Source organism: Xyrauchen texanus, chromosome 22, assembly GCF_025860055.1.
Source record: "Xyrauchen texanus isolate HMW12.3.18 chromosome 22, RBS_HiC_50CHRs, whole genome shotgun sequence".
NCBI lineage: Eukaryota > Metazoa > Chordata > Actinopteri > Cypriniformes > Catostomidae > Xyrauchen > Xyrauchen texanus.
The window spans coordinates 8,925,230-8,948,599 of record NC_068297.1 but is presented as its reverse complement, the minus strand read 5'-3'; the positions used below and the strand labels follow the sequence as shown (position 1 = coordinate 8,948,599).

General features: G+C 36.3%; 1 protein-coding gene across 2 annotated transcripts in view; it reads left to right on the top strand.

The window, feature by feature from the left end:
• Positions 1 to 23,189, top strand: part of tdp1 (tyrosyl-DNA phosphodiesterase 1) — a 40,165-nt gene extending 16,976 nt beyond the window's left edge. The window contains exons 13-16 of one of the 2 annotated variants that reach the window (XM_052153754.1): positions 292 to 399; positions 2,000 to 2,102; positions 9,761 to 9,863; positions 23,117 to 23,189. In XM_052153754.1, the coding sequence (XP_052009714.1) occupies positions 292 to 399; positions 2,000 to 2,102; positions 9,761 to 9,863; positions 23,117 to 23,127 (325 nt within the window). In that variant the 3' untranslated portion in view covers positions 23,128 to 23,189. Of the gene's footprint in view, positions 1 to 291; positions 400 to 1,999; positions 2,103 to 9,760; positions 9,864 to 19,455; positions 20,110 to 23,116 lie in introns of those variants that run through there. The other variant, XM_052153753.1, reaches the window with a different exon arrangement.
• Positions 23,190 to 23,370: the final 181 nt, after the last annotated feature.

Sequence of the window (23,370 nt, the reverse complement as noted above, 5' to 3'; positions counted from 1 at the left end):
CACCCTCAACACTTCTACTCTGTATATTTATATGAGTCTGTGTCTACTTGTGTATTCATGGTTGAATGATGACAGCAATCAGACAGAACCTTCTCCTCTCCATCTGCACATTACGCTCTAAAATACATCATAATTTCCCTACACCTGCAAATGGCATGAAATGTGTCTTTGGGTGATATTTCACTTAGGATAGGAATAAGAGCAGGTGTTTTCACTATTTCTCACAATTTTTTCAGATTCTCATTTTCTTTGTCTCCCTCTCTTCCTTTCTTAATCTGTCGGCAAAACCAGCGGCTGGCATGCGGATGTGTCTGGTAGGAGCAACGCCATGCCCCACATTAAAACCTATATGAGGGTTTCGCCAGACTACACGCAGCTGGCCTGGTTCCTCGTCACAAGGTTAGATACAGCTGAAATGTGCTTGCTAAATGGAATTAAGGGTTCACCCAAAAATTGGAATTCTTTCATTTACTCACCCTCATGTTGTTCCAAACTCGACTTTAAGACTTGGTTTCTCCTGTGGAAAACGAAAGGAGACCTTCAGTCACCATTCACTTTCATTGCATCCTTCATTGTATTTCATTAGACAAAAAGGTGTTTCTGCCTAGAGTCAGGATTTTAGGGCTCCAGCAGAAAAGCCACTGAAAGTGAAATACATTTTTCATATATTTAAAACAAACAATGAATTGTATGTATATGTACATAAACTATATATATATATATATATATATATATATATATATATATATATATATATACAGTATGTACAGTTTCTATTCCTTTGTTGCACAGAGAACCGCTTATAGCTGCCAAACTCACACTCTTGGCAGAAGTTTGTTTATTTAAGATTAAGTCACCCTGTTTCATTGGTGGGAAAACCATAACCATTTTCCTTTATACTGCTACAATATTTATGTGTCTTCAGTCTGGGTGGTTATATTGGGGGCGGGGGGTGTGGCGCTGTTTGTAGTTAACAGCATGAACTCTGGACTATTTACTGGTTTCCTCAAACTGTTCATGCAACAGTGCTTTTACATATAATCAAGGCCCTTTAGTGCAGTCGGTCAATTGTCGTGGTAAAAACACATCTGGGTGGTAAAGTGGAGTGGACGACCACCAGGTGAGTTATAAAAAGTAAGGGCGTGGTAGAAGTGCACACTTCCCTTTGATTATCTTTCAAGTTAGTCCCAAAAATAGCATCTTCAATTCAGATGTTGACTAGATGGGTCAAATTACAGTATTTTGATGTATTTATTTCAAATCATGATTTCTTGACATGGTAAATCTAAAATGACAACAAATTATAAATCTTTATAACTTTAAGTTGAAATGAAAAAAATACATAATTTTCAATAAGAACTGTAGCATGAGGCTATGTATCCAGTCCTTGAATGTAACCTTTAAAAAATAATCGCCTTCTGTGTTGATTTTCATTCATGACCGAAAGAAAACATTGGGTCATTCTTATTTTTGAGCCCTGAGACATTCTAATGTTAAAATACACATTTGGAGAAGATGCATCTCTGTTATACCAGCAAAACAAAGACATTCTTTATTCAAATGGTCCAAATTTTAACACAAGATTTTCCTGGGGCCAAGCCATTGAACCCCACACAATTTACATCTCAAGTCATTATGAATGGCCAACATTACTGCGGCATGTCTCAAAGCACAACTTTAATTGTAGTGGAAATGCACAAGGAGATTTTGAGTAGTGTCTCTAGGTCAGTCGTGTCAGGTCCAGTGATAATATATTCTTTCTCTTTTTATAAAGATTAAAGTCTGCTGTGGATGTGAAGCCTTCAGGCACTGCCTGTTGAGTCCTAAACGCATGAATTATTTAGTAATTTTTGTCTTAAAAGATGGTGGTCAGCAATATTCTTTAGATTTTTCATGTTTAATGCTAGCAGTACTAGTTTAGGTGACATTAAAATGCTATATTTGAGAGATGACTTGGTGTAACATGGGTGAAACTTTGCTTGGTGGTTTTTTTCTACAGTGCCAATTTGTCCAAAGCTGCCTGGGGTGCCCTGGAGAAGAACAACACTCAGATCATGGTGCGCTCATATGAGCTGGGAGTTCTTTACCTGCCTTCAGCCTTTGTGAGTATTGTGACTCAGTACTTGAAAACTTAGATAATTAGAACCTTGTATTGTGTGCCCATTTCAAATGCTGTAAGTGATATATCGGCCAGGCCAACAAATTGACCAATATTTACCCTCTTTGTTTATTAATGGGATAGTTCACCCCCCAACATTTTTTTCCTTCTACTGAACACAAATTAAGATTTTTAGAAGAATATTTGAGCTCTGTGGGTCCATACAATCGAAGTGAAGGGTGGCCAGAACTCTGAAGGTCCAAATATCACATAAAGACTTAACAAAAGTAATCCATACAACTCCAGTGGTTTAATCCATTTTTTCTGAAGATCCAGTCAGTTTTGGGTAAGAACAAACCAAAATATAACATTGAAGGGTTAGTAAATGATGAGAGAATTTGGAGAGAGTTCATTTGGGTGAACTATCCGTTTAACAGGTTTGGTAGTTCCCTTTTTGTTACTTCCAAATCTACCAACAGCCTTATCAATAGATGATTACTATTTTCTGTTTTTTGTTTCTTGGGAATTTTTTGTAAATATTGTGTAAAATATTGTCCTTTAATGTCAGCAATTTTGTGTTGGTCTCATTTGCCATTAAATTATATGTATAACAGCCATCACTTTGGATATCAACATCATTTTTAACCATTGAAAACACCATTCACCTTTCGGTTGGTCTCTAGTTCAATCAATCTAAAACCAGCTTTGATGGAAGCTCCACGTGGTTTCTGTTTGGTTTTTCTGCTTGGTGTTTGTTATGAAATAGAATTGAGCACAATGCATACATTTAGGATAAAGCCCTGACTCTTCATAAAACCCTAAATGTTCTTCTTAGATAAGAGTCTCTCCATATATCCCCAGAAGGACAAGGAGATGACAAACAATACCACCGTATGGTTATGTAACAGTTCCCCTCCATTGAGGACACATACTTCAGAAGTACTCTCAGTGTGTAAATATTGTAGATTATGTTGTTTATTAAATCTCCTCTTTCTCCATATGGAGAGAGAGAGAGCTTTTGTTCAATGCTCATGTACGTGCAGGGTAATTTGTCCTTGTTGTCAGGGTAGATCTTAGAATTACTTCAAAAGTTGCTAAGCAACAGTATGGTTTGGTTCTTTTGCCATGGAAAAAGAGAGAGAGAGGGAAAATGTGTTTGAAAGAGAATAGGGAAGGTTTTGCTGTCTTACTCAAAAGAGATATGTTGTTTGTTTGTGGCCCGAAGACTTATTGTATCAGATTAACAATCTTGTATATGTCCTGGTTAGTTCTTGCTAGCAGCAACTTATGTGACTTTAAGCATTTAAATATTTTGATAATGAGCTCTGAGTCATCAGTGGTCCCTGGAGTTCAGACTAGTTAAGAGTTATGCTACTTAATAACAGACCCATAATAAGCAAATTATTATATACCTGTAATGACTTTTTGTAAGGTGTTTGACATGGCTCAACAAAATGGATAAATAGATATATATTTAATATATTACAAAATGCATAAAACTAAATGTATAAAACTATAGATAAAATTACATTTTCTTTCTTGCCCCATTGGCAAATTGCTTTTTTCTTGATGTAAGCAAAACTAACCATATTTTGGAGAGTTTATGATTAAAAGAAAAGACAATTTGCCAATGAGATAAGAAAAAAAAAAAAAATTTTGCTTTTCAAGTAAATGTGTGTGTGTGTGTGTGTGTGTGTATATATATATATATATATATATATATATATATATATATATATACTGCCCTACAAAACAAAAAGGCAGTAACTGCATTTTTGGTCAAAAATGAGTTATTATCATTTTCATGACATTCAAGGCATCCTTTGTTATGTGACAAAACATCTTATCTCAAATGTGTGTCGCTTTTGGAGAAAAACGGTAGTCGTTTGTACAGTAACTGCAAAAGCCATAGTGAAACAAAGCAAGAGTACAGTAACATCCATTACTGTATTCTTGTTATGTTTTACCTAACAAAAAATAACCGTGTTGCTGCGCAGTGAAGTTACTGTTTCCATGGTGAACACACACAGCTGACTTCGCGGCATCCTCACGGGACGGTTTTAACATTTGCGATTTCACACTTCTAACTTCACACAAATTTTGTTTGAGATGGCACAAAGCCGGGAAAGAAGATGGTCGAAATGGCATTGAAAAGAAAATACCCGGAGAATGGTAAGTAACAGTGACAGATTAAACACTTAGAGGCTAGGCTATCACAATATAAACACCTGTCAGCCACCAGGGCGGGACTTCCTCTCAGAGGTCCATTCAGATAGCATTATGCTAATTGACAGGCGATGTTTTAAATAGCTTTGCTTACCTGCCCCTGATCCTCCCTGCTCCTAGCTGTAACTTTATCCTCTGTAACTTCACATCATCGCCGATGCCATGTCATCATTTTGTTGTTCATGTCACAAAGTTATAATCCAACCAGCGGTGGAAAAATATTCAATAACTAGAAAAGCATGTGGTCCTATTCAAAATAAATTTTCCCAATTTGGGCCTTGACACAGCTTAGCAATGTGAGACTTTAAGCAGCCGTTTCAGCATCAGAACAGCTTCTGGGTGGAAAATATTGACCTAAAATGGTCAAATTAGTTTGGGTTTGGTATATCCATGTTCAGGAAAACAAATGGTTCCAATTATTTCAAATACAGTGTATAACACACCCAGAGCCCAAGTTGTGGCAAAATAGTTTTTGGAGAATCTGTAGTTACCGCCTTTTTCCTTGGTATGGTGCCACGCTTTTGGTAAGTAATACAAAGCAAGAATACAGTAACTGCAAAATAGGGGTAAAATATCAAATTAAATATGAGGATTGATATGTACAAAGAATAAGCTAATATAAAGTAACAAAACAGCCACATGTCCAATAATCTACCTACAACTACTTAGGCTGGATGACAGGATAACTTTAAAGTCATTTTTCTCAGTTCTGCACTCTGCGTAGTTACTGCCTTTTTGCTTTGTAGGGCAGTATAGGATACAAGATAAGGTGTCCGGAAAATGTGCTTGAATGCAGTTTCAACTCGTTTGCAGTTCTAAAAGCATCTGTAACCACTTGAGCACTCATCCATTAAATATTTACTATTTCATATTCTCAAAAGCAACTGTGCTTAACTAGAACATGGTTTCAAAAGACTTGGATATGTTAGTGAAAAACGTAAGATCCAGGGCAGCAAGTTGTGGAAATGCAATGCTTTTTTATTACAACAATTAAGCATACTCTGACTCAGTCCGTACTGTCTGCCGTCCACAAATCTAGATATATTGCTTAATTATTAACTCACCCTGATGTTTCTCCAGTCCACATTAACCTCAGTGATGTCTCTGCTCAGAGACAAGCCACAAAGACAAGCTTCTGAAAGACACCAAGCTCAATTCATCTGTGTTATTCGTGACAGCTGAGAAAATTACAGCTAGAAGTTTGAAGGTTGTTAAGGACTTTATATAAAAGCAATATTTCCCACACATTTTTGTGCTCTGCAGAGGACAATTTAGTTTTTATATTTCTTGGAGACCATACTTGCAACAGCTGTAAATCTTGGGGTTTTCTACAGAGGACACCCTGTGCTTTTCAAATATATCACTCACCCATTGGGTGACTACACATGAATAGGGTAAAATAAATAAATAAATATAAATAACCTTGTTGCTTTTTAAATTATATTGCTGTGCCAACGTGTTGACAATCACTCATTATGTCTGAACATATCGATGAAAAGCAGACACTGCTAATTCATATATGTATAGAGTACATAAAATGTATACAAATTATAAACATTGTTTATGTACATATTTTATTTTTGACATTTTCATTAAAGCAGTGTTGCAGAGTATGTGCTGAAGAAGAAAATTAGCCAACAACCTTAAACTTATATTTTTGAATGGAAAATCATTCCTTCATTTTTATAGTAACTGGGTCCCGAAGTCCTCATCAAATTAAATAAAAATAAAAACAAATTCTATTTAAAAAATGTCCTATGTGTCTTATGAACCAGACTCTTTATGGACATTAAACACAACTGCAACAACTTTTTTTTTTACTAAATACAGGTGAAACTTGAAAAATTAGAATATCGTGCAAAAGTTCATTAATTTCAGTAATTCAACTTAAAAGGTGAAACTAATATATTATATAGACTCATTACAAGCAAAGTAAGATATTTCAAACCTTTATTTGATATAATTTTGATGATTATGGCTTACAGCTTATGAAAACCCCAAATTCAGAATCTCAGAAAATTAGAATATTGTGAAAAGGTTCAGTATTGTAGGCTCAAAGTGTCACACTCTAATCAGCTAAACACCTGCAAAGGGTTCCTGAGCCTTTAAATGGTCTCTCAGTCTGGTTCAGTTGAATTCACAATCATGGGGAAGACTGCTGACCTGACAGTTGTGCAGAAATCATCATTGACACCCTCCACAAGGAGGGAAAGCCTCAAAAGGTAATTGCAAAAGAAGTTGGATGTTCTCAAAGTGCTGTATCAAAGCACATTAATAGAAAGTTAAGTGGAAGGGAAAAGTGTGGAAGAAAAAGGTGCACAAGCAGCAGGGATGACCGTAGCCTGGAGAGGATTGTCAGGAAAAGGCCATTCAAATGTGTGGGGAGCTTCACAAGGAGTGGACTGAGGCTGGAGTTACTGCATCAAGAGCCACCACACACAGACGGGTCCTGGACATGGGCTTCAAATGTCAAACGTCTTACCTGGGCTAAAGAAAAAAAGAACTGGTCTGTTGCTCAGTGGTCCAAAGTCCTCTTTTCTGATGAGAGCAAATTTTGCATCTCATTTGGAAACCAAGGTCCCTGAGTCTTGAGGAAGAATGGAGAGGCACACAATCCAAGATGCTTGAAGTCCAGTGTGAAGTTTCCACAGTCTGTGTTGGTTTGGGGAGCAATGTCATCGGCTGGTGTTGGTCCACTGTGCTTTATTAAGTCCAGAGTCAACGCAGCCGTCTACCGGGACATTTTAGAGCACTTCATGCTTCCTTCAGCAGACAAGCTTTATGAAGATGCTGACTTCATTTTCCAGCAGGACTTGGCACCTGCCCACACTGCCAAAAGTACCAAAACCTGGTTCAATGACCATGGTATTACTGTGCTTGATTGGCCAGCAAACTCGCTTGACCTGAACCCCATAGAGAATCTATGGGGCATTGCCAAGAGAAAGATGAGAGACATGAGACCAAACAATGCAGAAGAGCTGAAGGCCGCTATTGAAGCATCTTGGTCTTCCATAACACCTCAGCAGTGCCACAGGCTGATAGCATCCATGCCACGCCGCATTGAGGCAGTAATTAATGCAAAAGGGGCCCAAACCAAGTACTGAGTACATATGCATGATTACACTTTTCAGAGGGCTGACATTTCTGTATTTAAAATTCTTTTTTTTATTGATTTCATGTAATATTCTAATTTTCTGAGATTCTGAATTTGGGGTTTTCATAAGCTGTAAGCCATAATCATCAAAATTATATCAAATAAAGGCTTGAAATATCTTACTTTGCAGAGTTTCACCTGTATAATTTACTGTATATACACAGTAGGCATTATTATACATTACACATATTATTATTAGGCCTGTCAATGGATAATGGATTTATTTATTTTTTGCTGTTGACAGTATTTATTTATTTTATTGTCAAACTATACAGTTGCTTTTAAAATATGCAGTAGAGCAATGTTTAATGCATTCAGTTTTAAAACAAAATATGTAACAAAGATTTTTGCCACTAGCAAAATATCATAGGTCATATTTGACTTGAACATTGATGATAATTTAGTTCCACCATATAAAGACTGCAACATGAATTTTCTTTTGTTTCTGAACAGATCAGCTGTTAAGGTCTTTTTCTATAATTTACTGATAAACACTTGTCAGACTATTTCATTGAGTCTTGCTCACCTGACCTAGTGGCCTTGCAGTTGTTTGCAAAGTGGTAGAAAGAGGACAGAACAAAATGAAGCATTTTTTAATGTCATGTTGAGCATATGCATTAACCACAATAAATCTAACTGGTTAAACACGTCAAAAGATAAAGGGATAGTTCACCCAAATATGAAAATTCACTCATCATTAACTCTCCCTCATGCCATCCCAGATGTGTATGAGTAAACAAAGTTTTTTAGAAAAATATCTCAGCTCTGTAGGTCCATACAATACAAGTGAATGGGTGCCAAAATGTTGAAGCTCCAAAAATCACAAAGTCAGCATAAAAGTAATCCATAAGACTCCAGTGGTTAAATCGATATATTCAGAAGTGATATGATAAGTGTGGGTGAGAAACAGATTAATATTTAAGTCAATTTTTACCATAAATTCTCCTCCCTGCCCAGTAGGGGGTGATATGCATGAAGAATGTGAATCACCAAAAACAAAAGAAGAAGAACTTAAATATTGAACTGTTTCTCACCCACACCTATAATATTGCTTCTGAATATATCGATTTAACCATTGGAATCTTATGGATTACTTTTATGCTGTGTTTATGTGCATTTTGGAGCTTAAACATTTTGGCACTCATTCATTTGCTTTATGGGGACATATAGAGCTGAAATATTCTTCTAAAAATCTTCATTTGTGTTCTGCAGATGAAAGAAAGTCATACACATCTGGTGAGTAAATGATGAGAGAATTTTAATCTTTGGGTGAACTTTCCCTTTAATGTATTAACTCCGGCAGTCCTAAATGTATATAAACATCTTGGAAAACATCCATATATGCTTCTCGTTGACTGTATCCCAATACCTGTGGAGACATATTTTTGATTCTCCTCCTAATAGGTCACTTCCCATCTCTCAAAAGTAGAAGCAAAGATTCTGTGGTACTACCTGCAAACAGCCACATTCACCTCCTTGGACTCTGTGCAAAGCTTTAGCTGTCTGAGTCTGGGCGATATATTCCCCACTGCCCTTTAAATCTATCCAGCCCCCTCCATTTTCATACCTACCACACAAATGAGAGTTTAGCTTCCCTGAGAACAGCACTGCACCCCTCTGGCTTATTTCTCTGGAAGCAGAATTAGTGAATTCATTGAGTTCTCATTAGATCTTGATGAACACTTTTGCAATATGCTGTCTGATATGAAATATAGTTGTTTTTTATGGGAGTCATGGCAGATCTTAAGGTCTATTTACACAGAGTTAAAATAATTGGGGCTCTGATGGATTTTGGGTGTTTTTTATTTATTAAAGCTTTATTAAATATTCCTATGCTTTTACTGCACGATTTACTTTTTTATTTTTTTAAAGAATACTAGGTAATTCTTCATGAAATCATTAGGCAATAATTACTTGTGTTTTCTAAGGCAAGCATCATAATTGCTGTTGATTTGAACAAACCCATAACCCCAGGTTTTACACTTCAGCACCGTTTGTGCTACGAGCATGACTGGTACATCAAATTAGCAGCTTGTTGAGAAAAGTTGCGCTATTACTTTTCTAAGCAATCAGATTTTCCATTTTCACCTGGTTGATTGTAAAACATGTGACAAAAATTCCCATAGACTTACGGAAGGAAGCACACAAGCCATATCTAGGGACCAGAATATCATAGAGACTAAGGGGTGGGCTCGTTTGGCATCAGCCAGTAAGCAAACAAAAAAGGCATCATTATTCCATAAAATGTAAAACATAGATCCGTTTTGTCATTATCTTTTCAGAATATGACCACATTTCCTGTTGAGAAGGTATTTCCCGCCTCCAGCTCTTCCGTGGGCTTCCCTGTGCCCTTTGACCTTCCACCTCAGCATTACTCCAACATAGGTAACAGTGTTTGTTTTTATTTCTATTGTATTTTTACAAATTTCTTTCTTCTGCAGAACACAAATTATGATTTTTAGAAGAATATTTCAGCTCTGTATGTCCATACAGTGCAAGTTAATTGGTGCCAGAATGTTGACGCTCCAAAAAGCACATAAAGGCATCATAAAAGTAATCCATACGACTCCAGTGGTTTAATCCATATTTTTAGAAGTGATAATTCAGTGTTCAAATGATTCCCCAGGAAATGCTCTGTGGATATTAATTACATAAGGCAAAACAGAAATTGAAAGGTGGCTGTATGTGCAGGCCAGGCTGAATAAATAAATAAATAATGGCTCGTAGCTCAGTTGCATTTCCCCTAATTATGGCAGCCCTTCTTTTAATGAGTGAGTGTGTTTCTCAAGTGTTCATCATTGAATGTGATGAGCAAGGTGTCCAAAAACACAGCTATACATAGAAGCTGTGTTTTTTTTAATTGCTGACAACAGTGAAGCAGAAGGGGTGTGCGTGACACATGCAATTAATCGGATCTCATTTCCTGTGCGGTGTTGCGCTCTAAGCCATCAAAAAAAGACTGATAATGAGGAAACATGTCATTCACTGGCACCAAATTTCAGTAATGTACCAAAGCATTTATTTCAGGCAAGTGTTTTCAATTGATTGATTGTTTGATTGATTGATTGACAAACAAATACTCTTTTGAATTGAAATGAATTTAATTAAGAAATTGTTCATTTAAATTAAATCTGAATTTATTAAATGAAACATTAAAAAAGTATTCAAGTTTAAGTTCTTTTATTTATATAGCACATTTAAAAACAGCATCAAGGCTGACCAAAGTGCTGTATAATACAAAATTATAAAAACACACAACGATTCAAGACCAGGACATTACATACTATTAAAAGCCAGTGAAAAGAGATGAGTTTTAAAAACAGATATTGAAGGTGACAATCTGATACTGATACTGCAAACTATTCCATAATATAGGACACACAACCGAAAAGGCTCTCCCTCCTCTGCGCTTAAGCCTCGAGCTTTGGACATCGAGGAGATATTGATCACTGGATCTCAGACTTCTAGGTGGATTTTAAGGATGTAGTAAGTCTGACAAGTAACTGGGAGCTTGGTTGTGTAACGATATATAAACAAACAAGAGAATTCTAAAATAATCTAACTTGAACCGGCAGCCAGTGACGTGATTTTAAAATGGGGGTAACATGATCATACTTCTGACCTCCTTTGAGAAATTTGCTGGTGCATTTTGAACTAATTGGAGTCGAGCAATTAGAGATTTGGAAATTCAACAATAGAGAGAATTACAGTAGTCCAGAGAGAAAGTGAAGAAGGCATGAACTGCTGTCTCTAACGTTTTCTCCAACAAAAAGGGTTTAACTTTATGGAGTAGACATAGCTGAAAGAATCTGGAACCTATGACAGCACGGATATGTTTGTAAAATTTCAGCTGGCTATCAAAATGGACACACTGGTTCTGTACTTGAGGAGAGAGGAAAGCATTAAGATTTCTGCAATCAACATTACTGACATCAAAATTGTCTGTAGGACCAAAGACAATCACTTCTGTCTTATCTTCATTCAAAAATAAAAAGTTTTTAGCTAGCCAAATTTGTATTTCCTCCTGGCAAGCTAGAAGAGATTGTATTGCAATGTGATCATTTCGTTTAACCCGTAAGTAGATTTGAGTGGGATCAGCGTAGAAGTGGTAGGAGATACCACGTTTCTGATAATGGAACCCAGAGAGAATATATATTGAGTAAAAAGTGCTGCCGCAAGAATAGAGCCCTGTGGCACAGGACAGGAAAGGCGGGCCACAGAAGAGGTTAATTTGCCCAGCTTGACAGAGAACATTCTATCAATTAAATAGGATTTAAACCATTTAAGAACATTCCCTCTTAAGCCCACACACGATTCTAGACTGGAGAGCAGTATAGCATGATCAACAGTATCAAACGCTAAAGTCAGATCTAAAAGAACTAAAATCACAGTATCACCTGAATCTGTAGCTACTAAAATGTCATTTCAAACTCTAAGAAGAGCAGATTCTGTGCAGTGTGATGATTTAAAACCTGACTGAAAGGTTTCAAAAATGTGGTTGTTCTTAAGAAATATCTGAAGCTGTATAAAGACAATCTGTTCCATTATTTTGGAAATAAAGGGTAAGACAGAGATTGGTATGAAATTATTTAAAACAGATGCATCTAGTGAAGGCTTTTTGAGCAAAGGAGAAACAGTCGCAATTTTCAGGCAGTCGGGGATGGACCCTATCAACACACATTTATTCAAAAAGGACACCAGACCAGGACCCTACTGAGTCTGCTATTTGTTTCATGTACCGAGGATGACTAATATCATGGGGGCAAAAGGAGGGTTTAAGTCTGGCAGTTATTTCTATAACTGTGTGTAACGTGAAAGGGTCAAAGGCATTCCATGAGGCTAGTGACTGCATTGAATTTAACTGATCCTCAGCGCAAGGCATTAACTGCGATCTTAAGTTAGTAATTTTGTCACCAAAACATCGGTCACATTTTGTAGTAATATTTCCCACAAATTCTGTGAATTCATGTATAAAATCTTTCACTGAGTGTGGAGGTCGATAAACCAACGCTAGCATCACTGGTCCATTCCACTACAGCCGTAATAGCTGAGCTATGAAGTGCCTTAATAAATTGATTTATTGATCCATTGATTGATCAATTGATAAATTGATTGAAGCAGTAAAAGTAAGAGAATTAAGAACAGTAAGAAAACATGTGATTGGTTGGTAAGGTAAATATCATACAACTGGTAATTATTTTATTCTGTGAGAAGAGACCACGGAGTGTCTAGGAACACTAAACTAAATCTTCACTTCGCATCAGAGTCTTGATCAACCTGCTGTTGTTTATTTTGCAATAATGACCAGATGACTTGCAAACTTAAAGGGACAGTCCACCCAAAAATAAGACTTCTGTCATCATTAGATGTTAAGCCCCATTCACACCACGAGTGGTGTCGCTTGGTGTTGCTAGTCTCTGTTCTATGAAGTCGCTAGTGGGCGTTCCTACTGATGTCGTTCTAACGTTATTGGTGGACTGCACGTCAGTCCATAGTAGCTTTTGAAATGCTGATTACAGATGAAACTTCTGGTAAAACTAAGCTATCATTATAATTTGACAAGATGAACATTCTGCTGGGGAGAGCATTTCATTTAACCTGCAGCAGTGCTTGTTGCATCATATCATTAAACAAGACAAACAATCTGTTCAAATATGAATCAAACGCACTCAGAATGCAAAAGTTTCTGACATGGTTTTCCTCGCATCGTCAGAGTTCCGTTGTCTTCACTCCAACTGGTAGTCGCTCCTGAATGCCGCTCGATTGTTTTCTCAACTTTGTTGTGTTGCTCACCACATCTTGTCACCAACGGTCACTGTCGCTCATGTGTCCGGAAATCGATGTGCTCTCATTGAAAATTAATGGCATCCTGTCATTTTGTCGCTCTGTTTCGCTTGTGGTGTGAATGGGGCTTTAGGAAGAATGTTAGTCTCAGTCACATTCACTTTCATTGCATCCTTTTACCATATAATGAAAGTGAATGGTGAGGCTGATATTCTGCCTAGCATCACCTTACAGTATGTGTTTCACCAAAGAGTGAAATTCATAGGGTTTTGAAACAACATGAGGGTGTGTAAAAGATATCAACTACTAAAAAATCATGGACTTGTAGATACTGTGGGAGACCGATTACGAGCACAGCTGTGTTTCATGGATAAGCGTTCGGGTACACATTGTTGCAAAGAACAATGGTAATTGACAAATCAGAATTAAGTACTTCAGAGAGCTTTGTATTTATGTGCTATAAAGCATATACTTAAATGGAAATCCATTTCTAGGGACAGTATGTCCTCATACATTTATCTATAATCCTACTGTGCTTTTCTTTTTTTATATTTTACAGAGGCAGGTTCACAGAAAAGGGTGCCAGAAATGTCATTCCATTGTTGGAAGTGCTATGATATTTAACCCATGACTTGCAAAGCAAACTCGAAACTACTGGTTTTGAATTTTCGTCATTGGTATGGTGGTTTTGTAGAGAAAAAGAAAGAAATTCATGTTGTCATGCATCTGACATTGAAAGTAGAGTATACAGTTCCAGATGTGTTTCTATTATCAGTATTATTTTTTCTATGTTTTGAAATTGCTCAACCATCTCAACCATCAAACTCTCTACTTATACATCAGGAATAACTAGTACTTATTTCAGTCTCAGTCAAACACTGTCCCTGTAATTGCAGAGAAAATCCCCCTTTCGTTGGCACCACATTCTTTTGTAAATGATAATAACAGCATTATTGGTCCTGGCCCTGTCTTGTCAGTTTAATCATGCCGAGAATATGTTCGTGTAATCGATGGTCATATTGAAACTCCTGTTGGGTGTCATCATTTTATGAACTGAGGCAGAAGCCCTCTGTGGTTGCCATGGTATTATTGGTCTTTGTTAACTGAGGCGGGTGATGCTAAAGGCTTCGGCTATGAAGTGGGATGAGGGGGCAGGGCTGTGAGATCAGGAAGAAATTGGGAGTCTTGTATGTGTTTAATGAGCAGATGTTTGTGCACTGATTATAATGTATTGATGTGTTAAATTAGCACCCTTTAGCAGTAAGTTAGAAATTAGCTTTATACATTTTACTATATTTAACTTTTATACATTAAAGCTAGCATAAATACAAATAAAACCTACTAAATCAAATGAACATTTTATAAAACACAACATAAAGTAGGCCATTTAATAAATGTAAATTATTAGTTTAGTATATTTATTTGCATTAAAGTGTTATTTTGGCTCTGTTCATACTTATCTTACTATGCAGTATATGGTTTGTACTGTGCATAATATTTGGATAGAATACAAGAATGACCTACTACATTTGCCAAAATGTGGAGTATGATACAGAGCACACTGCAAGGAATACTGTATCCTTAAAATTCAGTGCAGTCAACTTGACCTTGCATTTCCAGTGTGATAAATGAACCATAATATAACCTTAACAAGAAATAATGTTGTCCACAATTTTAATCTTTAAAACTCATTATTTCATTGAACTGCAATGAGTTTTTAAACAAAAATTGGATTAAAAACGCAAAATAACCGCTTTTATTTCAGAGAGGCTAGCCGGGCGCCACTTGTGAAATAAAACATGCATGTTATGAGTTCGTGTGACAAACATAATAAAGCCATGTAACTAAATGTTTTGCATAATGCAAATTTTTCACAAGCAAATTTTTTAACCACAGTAGGCAGTATTCAGTTTATACTGCGCAATAAGCAGTATGCTGATATTCATTCTGATTTCTGTGCTTCCAGATGTATTAAAAATTTGCAGAAACATTTAACATATATATATATATATGAGTTCTGAAATGGGTGCAGGTGGAGGATATAACTGTGTCCATGGCTCTCTTTTCTCCCTCTCAAAGGGTCACGACCAGGACAGACAGCACTTACTAAAGGCTTGGCTGAAAGTAATAACCACCAGGGCCTTTCGCCTAGACTCGCATTAGTCACAGAACCCACAGTTTCTCCTCTGATATTAGTAAACAAAAGCAGACTTTGAACAGAGTGTATGTTTGCTCATCTCATTATTATCCAGTCAAGTCATTTTCATGTCACTGTCCTTGTTGTCCATTTTAATTTGTATAGCACCTTTCACAACATGGTTTCAAAGCAGCTTTACAGAAAAATGAAGCTGTAATGGCTGTAATGACTTAGTCATCGTTGTGCACTATGATGAAAATGTGGTTGTAAATATATGTATATAAATATTTATATATATATTAGCGTATATGCCATTCACTTAAATACAGAGTTATAGAATATGAGAAGTGACCTGACTAATGCAGCATAAATATGAGTAAAGGAAAAAAATTTGGTGTCTTTAGTCTAGACTTAAACTGAAAGAGTGTGTGTGAGTCCCGAACAATGCTAGGAAGACTATTCCTTAGTTTAGGAGCCAAATAAGAAAAGGATCTACCACTTTTTGTGGACTTTAATATATTGTGAATACTGTGGAGCTGAACCATTAAAAGCTAAATGGTCTAAATTTAGCAATTAATATTAAATTTAACAGGTGGCCAATGTAGCGATGATAAAATTGGGCTGATATAATCATATTTCTTGGTTCAAGTTTGCACTCTAGCTGCTGCATTTTAAACCAATTAAAGTTTATTTATTGAACTTGCAGGACATTCTCCCAGTAATCCATTACAATAGTCTAGTCTTGATCTAGTCATGAACCTGTGAATTTGTTTTTTAAGCATCAGAAACAGAGAGCGTGTGTCAAAACGTATCAATATTAAAGAGGTGGAAGAAAGCTGTTCTCCATTCGAAATGTGTTTTTCAATTTTCTGGTTAATTAATTAGTGCCTCTGTTTTTTCAGAATTAAGTAGGAAGTTTCTAGCAATCCACTTGGAAAATTGGGACATTTTGTTGGGTTTCAAAGAAATATAAAGTTTGGTATCGTCTGCATAACAGTGAAAACTAATTCCACGGTTCCTGATAATGTCTTTCAATGGAAGCAAATACAAGGAGGAAAGCAGAGACTTTTCTCTTGTGTAATATTCAATTTATAACTGGGACAGTTTTAATGTTACTTGTTTACATACCTGTGCGTTAATCAATTAGATTTAATGGAGCCACATAAATGTTTCTGCCTTTTGAAATCACCCAAAGCTTCATGATTGTGCACCACCAACCCCCCTGTAAGAAAGACTTCATCACCCAGAGGGTTGTTTAATACCTATAATTAAAGCTTTTAGAAAACAGACATATAACCCTGGGCTTTTCAAAGCAAATGTGCAATGATCGCAAACCATGGCAACCACTCTTCCATACCTGATCTTCTCTAGAATGGAAATGCTGTACATGGAAAAGTTCAGTCAAGGTAAAAAGTCTTTCTTTTGCTTGCGCTCAAGTAGATTGTGTTTTGTATAGCTGCTAACTCAAAAAATGATTAGCATGTGTCACGTTGTTGCTGTTGTAACAAAACGGCATTATTTCCGTTAGTTGTTTCTTTTGCAAGAGCACCGGCGGGGGTTAAATTAATAGTCATTGTAATGAATCATTTTGAATGCAAGATCCAAATAAACCCAGGGCAAAATTAAAAGTATTGAAAGGCAGCTGTTTTTCATATAACAAAACAAAACCCTGGCAGAATCTCACAAAACTGTAAAAAAAACATGTCCAGCTCATATTTCAGCCCAAAATTAAAATAAATGTGAATATTTTTCTTGGGGAAATGTGGCCTGAAAAGTACGGTACATCATGGTAATATTTGTTGTACTGCATTTAATTTATGCAGAATGTTTGTATTTTGACCTGACCATGCTTGTTTTCATGAGGTTCACCCTTTCAAAATAATGGATATCCTTTGAAATCAGACAATTTCTTCATTGTAGAGCATTCACTGTCTATTTTAATTGTTGTCATGGAAAACGTTGATCAGTTTGATGTGATGTCTTTTGATTTGAATTTTCTGTCTAAAAAGAGTTTTTAAATATGGCAGATGATATGTACCTGATTATGGTTTCTTTAATAAGATCATCAGTCGTGCTCAATCTCACAGTTCATCTCATCTCAGTCCCTGCAGTCAACACCTAAGATATTAATACAGACAGAACCCAGTGACAGACTCAAATCTATACCTGAAACTGCACCTATATATTAAGACAAAATTAATATATTTCCGTTTCTATTCCTGACCGACTGCTAGTGCTTGTCTGCTCAATTATGAGAAAAGTGTGATTTAATTTTCTTCTAAATCAGCTCCAAACTTCTCACCACTTATTGCTTTTCAAACTGGCTCATGACCAACACGAAAGAGGGAGGAGCAACCATTGGGAATTAGAATAGATAGGTGCTCAGTTGCTACTCAAATAGACTTGTGGACTGCTTTAGGTCCTCTTGTGCATAAATGCCATGAAAAATATTTTATGACACCTTTTTTAAGCTTTAAAGTGAGTCCTTATCTACAGTAGTTGCATTTGAAAGACAAAAATAATTCCTCTTTTGTTCTGCATAAGAAAGAAAGATTTTTGGGGTTGGTATGACATGAGGGTGAGTAAATCATGGCAGAACTTTAATTTTGGGTGAACTAGCCCTTTAATGTTAAATCTTTGCCAAAGGTCAAATGATTTTGAAGTGTGTAATCCTCCCTCATTTTCAACCTCCTTTGGGCTTGTCATAGGTTAGATATGTCATGCGAGTCAGCTGCGCTTATTGTCAGTGTTAAGTTTCAGTTTCGTCAGTGATTTGCATCAAATAAATAAAGAAAAAGTTCTGTCTCTCCTACAACGTGCATCCGTTTCTTAATTTGTTATTATATATCGTGCAACGTGAACCCTATGCAAATACTCTGTTATATTTCACGTTTTCTATGAGAAATGGAAATTCAAACCACCTTTGAAGTCTCGATCCATCTTGCAGGGCATTTACACTTGGTCTTTTAATGATCTGATAGCATGAAACTTTTTTTAAGAAACGCATGAAGTGATCAAGTCTACTGTAAGTACCCCCATAGACTTGGAGATGGGCTTGTTTGACTTAAGCCAGTTAGCAACCACCCTGAACACCTTTGAAGCTGCATAGAAACGCCCAGGCAAACACCCTAGAATTGTGGTGGTGACTTTCGCATGTGCTTTTCTTTAGTAAATCTACAAATCGAGTTATTATGTCTGTGTATACGTGATAGCTGTGTGGTATCCTCCCCTGGCTCCAAGGCCTCCTCTTTAGTGCACCCGGCTCCCATGCCGGCTGACACCGGTTCGAATCCCTCTCGGAGCAGGTAGAGTAGGACCGGTTACATATGCACTGATATTTTTTTGACATTTTGACTGATATTATAAATTCATATTTAACCAAGTGCGCCATAACAAATTCCATGTCTCAAATCCACATTTTCCAATATTTTTATATTATAAATGAACAGGCTTTTTAAAGACTAAATCTGCAGAGGACAGAGTGCTCCCTGCATTTCACCCATTGTATCTCTCTGTGAGAGCTCCTTTGATATATGTGCTTCATATATGTTCCTGAATTTATGTAAAATTGCGTTCTCACATTATGGGTATTATGTCTAAGCTGTTCAACAATTAACTATTTGTTATGTTTGCTTCATTGTTTTGCATAATGTGCTTTGGTAAAAAAGTATTTTAACTGCTGTGTTGTGTTTTTGTGATTTGAATCCAACTGTGTCAGCTGGTTACCATGGACACTGCTCTTCAAGCCTTGCCATCTTTTACAGAAGTCTATATCTATAATTCATCATTAAGTAAACTGCACTGGTTTGTGCATGATCCTTTATATTGATACTGTTCACACTGCAATAGTTATGCCGTAGGTGAGCATTTGTCAAGGAAGGTCAAAACCTGGTCTCTGCATCCTTGGACCAGAGTAAATAATTCATTTTTTTCTCAACGCATTGATCTCTGGATCATGAACTTTGCCTGGAGACGATCAGGCTTAGAGATTGTATTCCTCTAGGGTTCCAATAATGTATTCTGTTGATTTTCAGTTGTGTTGTCTTCTCCTCACAGATCAACCATGGATCTGGAATATTCCTTACACTCAAGCCCCAGACACTCATGGAAATGTATGGGTACCATCTTAACAATTGAAGACCCTCGGATTGTCTCCATTAGGTTGAATGAACATGGAGCTCAGGCCATTAGCATTCCTGAGTCTATTTTCAATTCAAGATGCCGGTTCATCTATCCCTTAGGAGAAATTACATCTTTTGGAACCTGACATATTTACAAGTTCTTTGGTAGCATAGCGGGTGTGTCATTTGTCAATGTGCACTCTTTATACTGTTATTTAGTCCTGTTTTGTTGTTGTAGACACTATAGAGATAATTAGCCTTTAATAATACATGTTTTTGTAAATCACCCAAAAAGACATTTTACAGCTAGAGAAACCATGAACTATGTAATAAATGTATTTTTCATTAACAGAGTCATCGTATGTGTTTTTACAAGAACTTGTGTAGGCAGTATGGTGCCTTAAACCCAGCACTCTATTAAAAATCTCAACTGAACGATGTTTTCAGTGAAATGACCACTAACAATGGCGTCGCCAAATCACGTTCCAAGCTCAAAAGCAGGTAACATACCATTCTGAAATCCATGTTCAATGTGTTTGTGAGATTTGTTGTATAACCAATATAGCCCTGATAAAAAGAACTAAATTAAATGGTGAAAACATCTTAAATTGGCTTTTTCTTTACTTTGATTACCGACTTTTCTTTGGAAATGAATTCCAGGCAAAGCACCAAGGCCGGATTGATTTTTTCATTCTTTGCTAGAGTGATGCAGTAATGTGCTTGTGGAGCACTATGCTCCCTTGACATTGGTGATATATTGAATATGGAGCTTATTCATACTTATCCTCAAATTGTCGGGTTGCCTAGCAACATGGGGGGATTAGCTGTACATTGATTCAGGAATTCCCTGTGGCCCATACATTTTCATGAACAAATATTTTGATAGTCTTAACATAATTGAATGGCTATACTGCATAAACGGTCCAGCACGTCAAGACAAAAAAGTTGTGAAATAAAATATTCAATCGGGAGAACCATCTGAAATATGTATCTCTTGCACAGCCATTTGTGACATTTGTCAGAACTATTTTAGACTTTGATTGGATGAATCAGAGAGCTCTTCTCCCTTCTAAAAAGGTCTTTCAGTATTGACAATTGGGACAATTCCTAATAGAGCTGTCTGGCGTAAACAGTGACAATCATTATGTGTGTACTCTATTGAGTTACCACTGTGTTGACAATATCATTTAGAATTACATTTGAATAATGTTTACACCCTGAAGTGTATTTTTATGTGGCGTTAGAACACATTAAAGGTTTGTCTTGTTTGACAAAGATATGGTTTAAATATAAATCAAAATACACACTTTGAAAGAGGTAGAATTCGAATGATAATTCTCATGTTACCATGTCCTTGTTAAACATATTACTTGTTACAATATTTAATTACTATAGAAAATGTGTATTTATCAGCAGTTACACCAAACAATTGTATATTATGTGCATGTTGTTCATTAGTATTACATAGTATTACTGTAAATCGCAGAAAAACAAAAATTAATGGGGTAACACTTTTTTTATAGCGTCTGTTACACTTGACTTTTTACTAAAATGAACTACAATAGTATTAACTATTATATTAACTGTTATAAATGTACATGCAACTGCACAGTAGATACAGCGTATGTACATGTAGTTAATATTACTTTGTACTAACAAAATTACACTGTAATACATAAGTGTGACATACATTTTAGAAAAGAAAATTATGTTTGCAAGTACAAACACCTCATGTCCCTTAATTTATTATTCTTGCTGGAGGCAATGAGAATGAAATGAGGAAAATTAAGACAGACTAAAGATTAATACAGTCTAGGTCCAAGACAGTCAGAGTAGGACCATGGACAGCGAAACCTGAATTTAAGAATGGTCAACTAGAAAAAATACATAAATAAATGATTGAATGCTTGTATTGTGTAGTAGTGTGACGGTGTGAACTGTTTCACTCTTTACTTGGCTGAAGGTTCATTCAATGCAAGTGAATGGTGACCAGAACTTTGAAGGTCCAAAAAGCATATTAAGGCAGCATAAAAGTAATCCATACGACTCACGTGGCTTAATCCTAGTCTTCAGAAGTGATCTGATTGGTGTGGTTGAGAAACAGATAAATATTTACATCCTTTTTTACTATAAATTCCCCCTTTCACATTCTTATTTTGTTTTTAGCAATATGCATTCTTCGTTCATTTTGCCACCTACTTGGCAGGGAGGAGAATATGTAGTAAAAAAGGACTTAAATATTGATCTGTTTTTCACTCTCAGCTATTATATCACTTTGGATGACATGGATTAAACCACTGGAGTCATATGGATTACTTTTATGCTGCCTTTATGTCCTTTTTGGGGCTTCAAAGTTCTGGTCATCATTCACTTGCATTGAATGGACCGACAGAGCTGAGATATTCTTCAAAATATCTTAATTTGTGTTCAGTAGAAGAAATGAAGTCATACACGTCTGTGATGGCATACAGGGGAGTAAATGATGAAATAATTTTCATTTATGGGTGAACTGTTCATACAGGTGTTCTAGGCAGAGTAACCACAGGGGTAGTTCATCACATTAAAAAATGGACATCCTCTGCAAAGTTTGACAATCAGAAAGTGTACAAATACTTTTTCTTAATTTTGAACAGCATATCTATTTTTTTATCATTTTCAAACATGTTTTTGTGAAATGTTATGTTTGAAAGTGTTATTGTGCTATCTACCACTTGGTGGCACTTGATTTTGTATTTTAATGCAATGGCTAATTAATATTGATTTATATGAATAAATTCTATATAAAAAATCCCAATTATAAACTCTCAGAAATAAGACTTGAGCTATGCAGGGAATAATATTCTGATATAAACATCTTTAGCTCAAATGGTCCCTGAGTTTAATTGATTTAGAGTTTTACATACATTTAAAGTTCTAAAATGATTATAAAATGTAGGCCTATCTTCCCCATGTAAGTCTTGTGCTATGAATGGGATATTTTCTGAGCATTTCGCTATTAGCCTGATGCTAGCTATAACGTCATATGTTTACATTGTTTTATTGATTTATAAGGCTGATTATTGTTATTATTTTAATTTAAGCCTTGCGTTATGCAAATGACTGTTGTTTTTATGTATACATAAGTTGGGCTGGGCTAAAAACATCAAATGCTCAGAATTTAATGTTAGGAAACCGAATGTCAAACGTAGGCTAAAACTAACTTTACCGCAGTAGTCGTCGTGACGTTAGCTAAGTATCAGTCTACACCTCGCCTGGAACGTTTTATTCAGCTCCGACCACTGAACGCGTCGCATGCTCAAAATCAGATCGCGCTCTTGGGCTGTAACAGATGTGTTGTGCTTTACACAAGTCTCAAAGTAACAGACGGGCGTTGCGTTTCATGCATGAGGCTTACACACATCCGTCGCAGCTCTGTGGAGGAGTCTCAGTCTCATGCAATCGCGAGAAATATGCATTTTTCCTTGCTTTTCACTATGTAAGTCACAGAGAGTACTTCCACCTGTTTTACAATAAACATTTAGCACAAACTGCTCTTACGCGCTTACTAAAGTTTTTTCAGCTCATGCACAAATTGAATGCATTCTTGTTTATTGTAGCCTATGTCTAACAGTGCGTGAAGCATCTCTAATAACCAGCGGTTCACCTGGACTGTCAACCTCTGAAACAAGCTGAGACCCAGCGAGATGCATCACATGAGATGAGCTGAACTAGCCTACTGGATCCACCTAATCTCCTCTGTGAAGATTTAAACTCGCAGAAACCACATTCTCAGAGGATGGCATGAACATCTCTTATCGTTGCTTTTATGCAGTACACGTTTTATACATGCATTCCAAGAATAATGGAAGAC